A 10,926-nucleotide genomic window follows, 5' to 3' on the forward strand; every position below is an offset into this window, starting at 1 on the left:
CCCCTTGTTCTTGTGGTGGACTTCAACTTCCCAGATATCTTCTGGAACTATAATACAGCAGTCCTATAGGTTCCTAGATTGTGTGGGACGCAGTTGGTGAAGTAGGCAAAAAGGATAAGCAAAATACTGGATTGTTACTTGCTTAGATATAAACACAATCAAAACCTAAAATGATAGCAACCGGCAACTCAGAGATGCTTTTGGATATATTTTACTATCTGTATTAATTGAAGCAGGCAAATGAAGAGCAGTGCTTCACAGTGAAATTTCATGCCAGAAGAAATAGACCGTTTTTCCTTCTTTTAGTTAAATTAGGTATATAATGTTTCTCACTGAGCCTTGCAGAAGTTTTAGTACTTCATATTTTTAAAAAATCATGTGAAGTGTTTATTTGTCCAAATATATTTACTTATAATTCTATCTCAGGCCTGTATACCACTGTCTCCACTTTTGGGAATTAATTCACATAATTACATGAAACTGCTGCCTTTTGAACTGACTCATGTACTCTGGCAGTCTTCTCTGTTAGGGCATGTTTTTTTCTTCTACATACAGTAAACAGCGATCACTGTCTATGTGCAACTGAACCAAGTCCCACATCTTCTCTGCAAATAACAGTAATATTCTTGCAGACACTTAGATTTATATTCATGTAAATGGCTTTGGATCAAGTGCTAACATGTTCTTTTAGTGCTGTTCTTAAGCTCTTTTTCTCTGATAAAGAGGAGCAGTACTGCAGTGGCTGGCCAACTGAACTGTTCTTTAAGCTCTGCTTGTCACCTTGAACATAAAGCAATTTTTAAAATGCGGATGTTGACATATTAACCCTTACATGTAGGAGTCTTAATTGTGAATTTGTCCCACCTGTGGATACATGATAATTGTATACAAAGGTAATTATCTCAAGTCTGGATATTCAGACACTTTAATGCTTTCTCCCTTATATGTCCCTCTCTACTTGAATCTTTGGCAAATCCAAGTATATCTGTCAGGCAGTATGAAAATATCTCATGACTTCTGTGACATATTTAGTGGTGATATTACACTTTCTTTATCCATCAGAATCCATGCCAAGGAAATAAAATGGTGAATGCACATTTAAGTAGCTCTGAATTCATAGACTGTTCAGGACAGTAAAAGCTTTCAAATGAATAACAGACTGCTTCTGCATCCCAAGTTATTCAGTAGTTGGACTTTCAAATAGCCTATCTATTAGTTAATCTTCAGGCACTGTAGAAAAGGCAATAGACTGCAAAAGGATTCATATAAGACATGGATGCAGCATGGCTATAGTAAGAGTTATCAGAATGGTTTCCTCCTGGGAAGCATTACAAAAAGAGGAAGGAATCAAGAATCTTGCTTGCAGATAGTTACAAACACAAAAGAACTGGGTTTTTTTGTTTGTTTGTTTTGCTTTGTTTTGTTTTTTATTTAAAACTACATTTTTGCCATTTCATATTTAAAATGTTTTCTGAGGTTTTCCAGGTCTTCTGTACAGAGCTGTATCGTCATAGTATATTCTGGTGAACAGTTGAGTGAACAGTGAGTTCACAGTTCTAAACTGTTATTTTATTAATATTTCATTGTGTGTTTTCTTAGATTATATTCAGTTGGAGGTCGAGATGGAAGCTCGTGTTTGAGTTCAATGGAATACTATGATCCTCATACAAATAAATGGAATATGTGTGCTCCAATGTGTAAGAGAAGAGGAGGTGTAGGAGTGGCTACATGTGATGGCTTTCTTTATGCAGTTGGAGGTCATGATGCTCCAGCTTCTAACCACTGCTCACGACTACTGGACTATGTAGAAAGGTATCTACTACATGCATTTTAAAAATACATTCTCTGGAAGCATCATTTTCTTACTAAACTAATGGTGAAAATTACAGCAGACTTCTTCTTAATATTGGAATTTACTAATTATTCTATAAGTAATCCTAAAATTCCAAGTTGGAACTTATTCCATATGACTTTTCTTGTGATTAGATGTCTTCCCAAATGCAAAATACTTATGTTCTCCGTACCTCCAACAGATGGAAATTTAGTCAGAGAAATCCCATGTCTATTTTATCTTTACCTTGATGGTTAGCTATCTATAAGTAAAAATACCCAGAATTTTTTGTGAAGTAAATTTCTGTTTGTATTGAAGTCGTGGTCATAAAGAAGGGACCCACAAGGATCATGAAGTCCAACTCCTAATAGCTTGTAGTGACAATAGTTATAAATACAAAATCTTTACTACTTTCTTAATGTAGAACTCTTTCCCGTTACATCTGCAGATGGTGTAATAGCAATGAGTTAACTACATATACTTTATCTATCTGTTGTCTGAATTACATTATATAGTGTTCTTTGACTAGGTCTCCATGAGAAAATGGGCAGTATCTCAAAGGACTCCCAATAACTGACAGATGTATAATATGGCTTTAATGCATCTACTTTTACATTTGAAAATTCATCCTCCTGCCAAAAAAAAATAATATTTCTAATGACATAGGATTCCACAGTCTAATAAGTGCTTATTATAAGATTTATTATGTTATAAATCCCTGAAAGTTTTACCTTGTGTAAAAATATTTTTGACACTACTTAAATCTAGTGACAGCAGATTTGTGTTTTTGAATGCTGCTGTTAAATCCTGTTCGATACTAGTTAAGACATCTAGTTTGTTTCCCAGCTTCTAAGGTTGATGCAACTTTAAAGGATTTCTTATGAAACTGAGTATTTAAAAGCAAAGTAGTAGTTAGATTTGTCTGCTTTTCACATGCTGAGAAGCCCCTTTTTAAAGGTACAATCAGTAATTCCTATTTAAGAATGATAAAATTTGGTGATATTTTGACAGTGGAGCAATCTTTGAAAAAGAATGTTGCTTGTTCTAAATGTGATAGCTATTGAGAAGTTCAATGGGTTATCTAAAGATTTTTTTTTTCTTCCCTTTCTCACCTTGATTTCAAATTCATTTCTTTCCACATTAATGAATTTTATTGTAAACTTCCTCAATCTAGGGAATACCTATTTATTGTGAAATTAAAAAGTATAGTTGTTTTTAGCAAAAGAAAAAAAATATAAGAAAACTCAGACTTTTTGTGAAAATTACAAAACAAATGAACAAAAACACCTTGACCAAATTATTTTGCAGTTCTATCCTGCTGATATAATTAAGTATTTTGTTTAGCTCATGGGTGTCCAATATTTTGGCTTGCGTGGGCCACATTTTGTGAAGAGGAATTGTCTTGGGCTGCAGATAACATAGTCACTGTATTTAACTAACAAAACTTATTTTGAAATACTATTTTATTTTAAAAAAAAAAAAAAAAAAAAGAGCAAATAAACCCTCAAACCCATAAGACTAGTGAGATCTAGTGGGACCTTGTTTTTGTGAAAGTAATGCACTGGACTGGTTCAGTGGAAGTGGTTGCAATTCTTCATGAGTTCTCAAGGTGTCTGACAAGAGATTTTTGATGGAATTTTATTCTTCCTGTCCTTCATTCTTAAAAACAGTTGTTCAGAAGTGTACGTATTGACAAAAAGCAATGATATGAATAAGATATGATTGGGATGCAAAGGATATTTTTCTTTGATAAGACAGTGTCATATTCTATCCATAAGGGGAGTGTCTCAGTAGCAATAATAATGTAATGATATTACATAACAACAGAGAATTTGTAAATAAAAATATTGCCTATCAAAGAGTTTTTTTGTAGTTTGTAGTCCGAGCTAGTGTACACTTACTAAATGAAGTCTGTGCAAGATATTTCATCCTTAAACTGTTTATTTCTCTCAAGTGATTATAAAGTGATTCTACTATATACTATAGATGCTTAAGGACAGAAAAAGCTATTTCTATCATACTTTAATGTAATAATCTATTTTGTTATCAGAATGAAATATCCATTATCTAAAAATAAGGTATCTAGTTTAACTAATACTCCAGGCTTCCTTAATAACTCACTGAGAGGCACTATCAGTAGATTTATTTCAGCTTTATAGCCGATGTTAAATAATCTGAAATGGCCTCCAGTATTAACTGATGTTACATTGTTAATGAATATCTAACTTAATAGCAAAAATTAAATATTTAATTTTTGAATGGCTATCATTATGCACTTCTGCTCTCAGTTTTAGAAATCCTGCGATGGTTGTCTTTGAAACTGTAGTAATTTCTTTACTTGAAGAGAGATTCTAACTGTAATGAAATTAGAAACATGAATTCCTGGGGATATTTTCTGTCTGTGAACATTTTATATTATGTGTATATATACACATGTATATATATATATATATAATACACACACACACACACACACACACACACATATATATATATATATATATACATGTACATATATATTTATATATATATATATTTATATATATATAAAACATATTTATATATTATATACAAATACTTTAATATTCCACAAAAAATGTAATGATTTATTTCAAATATACATAAATATATAGATATATTAAGATATTGCTCTTCACAGATCTAACACAATAAGTAGTTTAGGAATCTATATTTTTTTCAAATAGTTAACTGGAAGTTTCTAATCAATATTAAAATATATATATTGGGAATACAGTAAATGTGTACCTTTTATTTCTGCTGTTACAAAAATATTTTGGATAAGATACTCATGATTTTTTATTTTTCTGCAAAAGGGCTGTATTTCACATGGAGATTAGCATGAGTCGATGCTTAGCTTCTCACTGTACATTCAGTTTCCCTTTTCCTTCATTAGGTATGATCCAAAAACTGATACATGGACAATGGTGGCTCCACTTAGTATGCCTAGAGATGCTGTTGGTGTCTGTCTCCTTGGTGATAAGTTGTATGCAGTAGGTGGATATGATGGGCAAACATACCTTAACACTATGGAAGCCTATGACCCTCAAACTAATGAATGGACACAGGTATTTTTCAGATCCTTATTTTTTCTCATGCATTTTGATAATTTCCCAGGAAAAAAAACCTCAACTTCTACAAAAAATATTCTGGTATCTTAGATTGCTATGACTGTAAAAGTATTCCTAATACTTCTTTTTTTCAGTTATTATGTTAAAAGTTTCCTCTTCAGATAGGAAAAAGAGAACTAAGAAACCAGTAAAAGACAGAATAAACACTCATTAGAGATGCAATCTTTTTTTACCTTTCAGGTAAAACTAGACCAAATCTATTCCATCTTGTTTTTTTCTTCTCTGGAAGTAATGTTATAAAAATTGTCAAAATGAATCTGGAATTTTCATTGCTGGCAGGCACGTTTTGAAGATGTTTCATGTGAAAACAGTTTACTTAATGTATGTAGGGAGCTGAGTTTTCATTTCATTCTTCAATGTAATTTCCTTCTTTTTGATGGATTTTTTTGAAGTTTTGAAATATATGTATGTTCCTGGTACTGAACTGTATAAGAATAGAAGTATTTTTCACAGTGAAAGTGGTGACAATTGGTGGTTTTACTGTAAAGAAAATGTCATAATAGTGGTTGAAAAGATTTGAAATCATAGTAGATACATTTGGACGTATACTTAAACAATATGAAATGCCTCTGCTTTAGCAGGCAGAGTATCATTACTTACACTGTACTATTCTAATCATTAAATGCCTCAGATGTATTATTCTTAACAAGTAAAGAGATCCAGACTCACAGCAAGTAATCCTTGCAGAATCTAGAAACAGTGTCTAAATCTGCTAAACTTAATTTGAAGGAAATTTAATTCTGTTTATTAATACTGTAAATACAGAATTTTGGTATTTGTAACTTTGACCTTTCTTACAGGGACACAGTCTAACAGAATATGGAAACTACTGACATATCAACAAATCCACAAAAATGATGTTTTCCCTAAAATCACTTTTTTTGTTGTTGTTCTCACATTTTCAAGTGAAGGATACAACATGTGATTAAGTAATTTAAAACTACAGTACTAGCACATTTTTGGTATTTAATCCCATTTGTTTAAAATATTATATATTAATATTGACACAACACTTTGGCTCTCTCTTGCATGACTAGACTATTCAGTTTATTTCTGTCTTTTTTTTTTTTTTTAATTATTAATATCTTTTGTTTTGTTTTGTTTTGTTTTCATGCAGATGGCTTCCTTAAATATTGGAAGAGCTGGTGCCTGTGTTGTAGTCATCAAACAACCATGACTTTGTCAGCGCTGCTTAGGATTTTACTGACTGTGAAATTATTATTTTTCTATTGAGACAAGAACAACTTCACATGAACATGCATTTACACAGTGAATACTGTGTTGATCACAAATTTGAAGAAACATAGGAGTGAGAAATACAGAGGGTTTATACCCAATAAAATCAGAAAAAAATATTCATTCTATGAAGAAGAAGAAAAAATAATAATAATCAGATTGCTGTAGGCATAAATATATAAGCATTCAGTAACATTCTGTACTGTTCTCTCTAATGTGTTCCAGAGAACTGGATAATTAGAAGCATCAAGGGACAGCTATACAGAAGAGTCTGGAAGGAATTCAATAGCAGCTTTCATGGATTTAAGAGTTTTAACAGTAGAAACATGAAAGTATATTAAATGACTTTCAAACTGGGTTTTTTTAAGCAAAAAGTAGATGATAATGCAATTTTACAATCCAGGTCTTTTCTTCAAAAGGGTTATGGCTTTTGCATCTAGACAGGAAGTTATTTTAAGGAAAACAATTAGATCTAACTGAAGTGCAGAAAAAGTCTCGATACTCAATTTTCATTTGTAACAATTAAGCTCTTGCTCTACAGTAGGATGAAAAAAAAATAAAATGAAACCTCTAAGATTATATTTTTGTTCAGATGGTACCTCCTTGCATCTTAATACAGAGTCTATGAGAGAAAAACCTGAGTATTCAATCTAATAATACACAAAGCAAGCTGATGGCTATGATGGGGTCTTGTTGCAAATGTGGGAATCAAAAGGACAATTTCCTAATTCTTTCTTATTTTTATATTAGCTTAGGCATGTGAGTTCTAATCATGTTGTTTAATGCACCTTCTGTATATTAAAAGCTCATAAATGGATGGAAAATGGATACTATTTCTTCTTTACCTAAGGTAACAGGTGAACCAGAAGACACTATAGAGTCTCTTCTCATTTCAGTTGACATGTCCAATGAAATTTCAAAAGGGATTAAACAAACAAAAAAACCCTACATGTTATTTCTTTCTGGCACTCAAACTAATTTGCCTGATTAGTTTGATCAATTTATTGCTTTCCACTTCTTAGCTACTAATAAGGAACTAAGAATATATGCAAGTGGAATTAGGGAAAATAGAACATTTTATCTAATAATTTATATAGTAATATACTATGTGCTTCCTGCTAGAGTTGATCATTTCTAGCAGCAATGGTACACTCCACTTTTTCCTTGACAGTAGATTTGACACTGAAATTTTCTATCTGCTCAGCTAAATTCGTTAGGCCACTACTAGAACAAGAAATTCTGCTGTTCAGGGAGGCACAGGTTCTGGGAACAGAACTACCAAGCATTCCTCTTCTTTTAAATCCTTCCTCATCTTTTAGGAAGCATTTCTTGGTCAATACATTGTAATATCATTGTAATCTGTCACTAGTAATTTTGAGAAAGAATTCTAGTTACAGTTAAAAGAGCTTTCCTAGTACAAACCAGTTAAGCTGGAAAAAGATGTAGAGTCTCCTACTTTGTACATAAATGAAGATGTATCTAATCCTTTTAAGAGCATTAGCATGCATGGAGATCTTTACTTCCTGACACAAAGTGAGATCAGTTCTGAAGCCTAAGTATGCTACTTTAATTATTTTCTCTAATAAGAAACTGTCTGCAAAATATTTTATATTGTTTTTTTGAAATCTCTTAGCATTTGAGCTGCAGTTATAGTATTTCTTCTGCAAACAAATATATTTATTTTTCTGCCACTTGTTTAGTGACAGATGTTATGACTCTACAGATTTTGCTTGTTCACACAGTAGACATCTAAAATAGCTTGGGATGAATGGGAGCTTAAAGACCATCCAGTTCCATCCTCCCTGCCACAGGCAGGGCTATCATTCACCAGATCAGACTGTCCAGGGTCACGTATCCAACCTGGCCTTGAACACCTCCAAGTCTGGGGCATCCACAGCTTCTCTGGATGGCTGGTTCCAGCACCAACTTCTGAGTAAAGAATTTTCTCCTAACTTCTAACATAAATCTCCCCTTTTGAAGTTTAAAATTGTCCTCCCTTGTCCTTCATGTCAGACTCTGCAAAAAGTAGCTTTTCATCTTGTTTATAAAGTCTCTTCTAATACTGAAAGCCTGCAACAAGGTCTTCTTGAAATCTTCTCCAGGCTAAGTAAGTCCAGAAGAATAATTAGAAGGAAGTGATTACACAAACTCTTATTTCAAATAACTGTGACAAGAGTTCTATTTAGGACGTAAGTACAAAAATCAACTGTGTATAAGCAAATATATCTCTTAATTAACCAACAAGGAGAAGTATCATTCATTAAGTTGTATCTACAGCTCCTGGTTACCTAAGATTATAGATTAACATAACTGAGGACTAAGTCTTTCCTACAAGTTGATGAGTTTAAGTAGGCACAATGTGGTTAGCAGTATGTCATAAATATTAACTAAATATTAACTTTCCAGTGCTGACCCTGAGAGTGCAACTGTTTGCAGATGTATTATTCAAATTTTCCATCCAATTGATCCGTTTTGAAGTCTGAACCCAAAATTGAAATCGGTATCTTGGAATACTACAGTATAAGTGTTTTTAGTGTGGTAAGGAACTACAGAGTAAAATAAGGGTACAATGATTTGGAATGTATGAGAATCAATATGTTATAAAATGTACAACTACAGTTGTAAATACATTAAATTAAGCTGTGCCAAGTTTTGCAATATTTGCAAGAAATTTACTAAATGTAATGCTTTTATCGTGGTTCTATCATATCTTGAACATGTGTGTACAGAATGCAATTGAAAATATAGAGCACAATGTTAAATTGTGGTAGCCCAACTTTGTTTGACACAACTTGTTTTTAGGAATTTGAAACCTGAAATCGTCACTGTGCAAAAATAAATATGCTTGTTTTTATGTGTTGCAGAGGTGATTCTGTTAAGTTCACATGGGACCAAAATTAGGGTTTTTCTTGTGTGTTTTAAGCTTCTCTGTACCTTATTTCTTTTATGCAAACTGAACTGACAGGATTATCATAATCACTGCTATTGAAGTGATTTCTCCTTAAAGTCAGACTATCAGCACTATAATTTAATGACACACAGTATCATCAAAAATTGTCTTTTTTTTTTCTTTTGTTTTTCATCTTTTCTGAAGTCCTATTGGAAACATAATCCAAAACTCATCCACTTAAAACTAATTTTTAAAGAGTCTCCATGTGCAACTCTGTGGTCAAGGATCTAATTACAGTAAGAGACATACACTACATGTGGGTGATTGCTACTTGAGATATTGATTAATAAGAAAAAAATCCTTAGCGGCAAAGAAAATATTCAGGCAAAACAGCTGGCTTATATCACAGTTGAAATGTTTACCAGGATAAATAAATATATGATAGCATTTAGGATAACTTTGTGTTTCTTTGGCCCACTTATGAACTTCAGATTTATTCTGACTTCATCCTACAGATCCAGCTGCATGCTCTGCCATATGCATAGACAGTTCAGATGGATGGAAAATTCAGACTGGCCAAGATTCAATCCCTTTGTTTTCGTGAAGCTTTAAATGTGTAACCTGTAAGAATTACATATTCCCTGATCTTTAAATCCATACCTGGGAAATGCGGATCATAATATATACCTTATACAGCATTTATGAGAAGACATACTAAAACATTTTGATGAAGATAAACGATGGATGCATGACAGATAGAAGTTCTGCCAAAGTCATATTTGAATAGAGTCTCTTGAAGCGTGAAGAATGCGTATACTAGAATTTGAATTAAGTGATTTAAAACTCCTTGGAGAGACAAATAGTCTAGACATGACTGCTCTGAGAAGCACGACTTTTTCATAACTGATATGAGAGTTTCTAAGGTGGACACTTAAACTATAGAACTTTGGCTGAGAAGATACTTTTCTGATGTTCTCTTAATCTCTTTCTTTTCTTAATCTATTTAAGTGCTGTAGTGTCAAAGATATTTTTTATGAAAAACATTACAGAATAAGCAAGAACTTAGTGTTCAGCTGACTTTAATGTTTGGAACAAAGGAATCCTTGTAATAAAAATCACTTTTTCATTGTTTCACAATGCTCTTGAATAGCATACAGTTGAATATTGGCTAATCTTCTATGATTCAAATTAGTTAAAAGAAGACTGTTGGTAGTGCCCATAAGCTACATTCTATGTAAATTCTTGTCACTTCTTGACAATTAACTACATGGTCTAACATGACTGGCATATTAACATAATTTTTTTCAAAGATAATATAGTGGTTTATGGACATTATTCACTGTGACACACACACATGCACACAAACTAAATAACTGATAATCAAACTGTCATTAAGGCTCTATGTTGCTTTCCTGCTTGTACTTTCCATAATTCAAAATAACATACTGCACATCACACTGCTTAGTTTCCCTGTTACCAAGATATTTTATCTGTAGAGAACAAACTTTTACTGTATCTCTGTATTTCCGTCTCCGTATTAATGTTTAATGAGGTGTTATTTCATGCTGGGTCTGTTGCAAGGAGATGGATAGAGGGATTCAGAATCTATTGTAAGAAGCAAATCATTGGTTAGCACAATGAAATTAAGAATGACACGGATTATGACAATGGATGCAAAGACAATGGAATGGAAAAGAGAAAAAAAAAGAAAACATCAAAAAACAACACTCTTGAAAGTATCATAAGTGGTTGGAAAAAATACAGCTGGAGTGTTTAAAAATAGTTTGCAATCAGAAACTTAAAAACACATTTAAGCAGAA

General features: G+C 32.5%; 1 protein-coding gene across 2 annotated transcripts in view; it reads left to right on the forward strand.

Moving 5' to 3' along the window:
* The window catches only part of KLHL1 (kelch like family member 1), a 178,843-nt gene extending 169,773 nt beyond the window's left edge, over nt 1–9,070 (forward strand). For both annotated transcript variants that reach the window (XM_015851663.3, XM_085553973.1), the window contains 3 exons: nt 1,600–1,812; nt 4,746–4,917; nt 6,098–9,070. In XM_015851663.3, coding sequence (XP_015707149.2) covers nt 1,600–1,812; nt 4,746–4,917; nt 6,098–6,157 — 445 coding nt within the window. In that variant the 3' untranslated portion in view covers nt 6,158–9,070. The remainder of the gene's footprint in view (nt 1–1,599; nt 1,813–4,745; nt 4,918–6,097) is intronic.
* The last annotated feature ends 1,856 nt before the right edge of the window (nt 9,071–10,926 follow it).

The sequence above is a fragment of the Coturnix japonica genome, chromosome 1, assembly GCF_054131305.1.
Source record: "Coturnix japonica strain WE chromosome 1, WE-NBRP24, whole genome shotgun sequence".
Taxonomy (NCBI): Eukaryota; Metazoa; Chordata; class Aves; order Galliformes; family Phasianidae; genus Coturnix; species Coturnix japonica.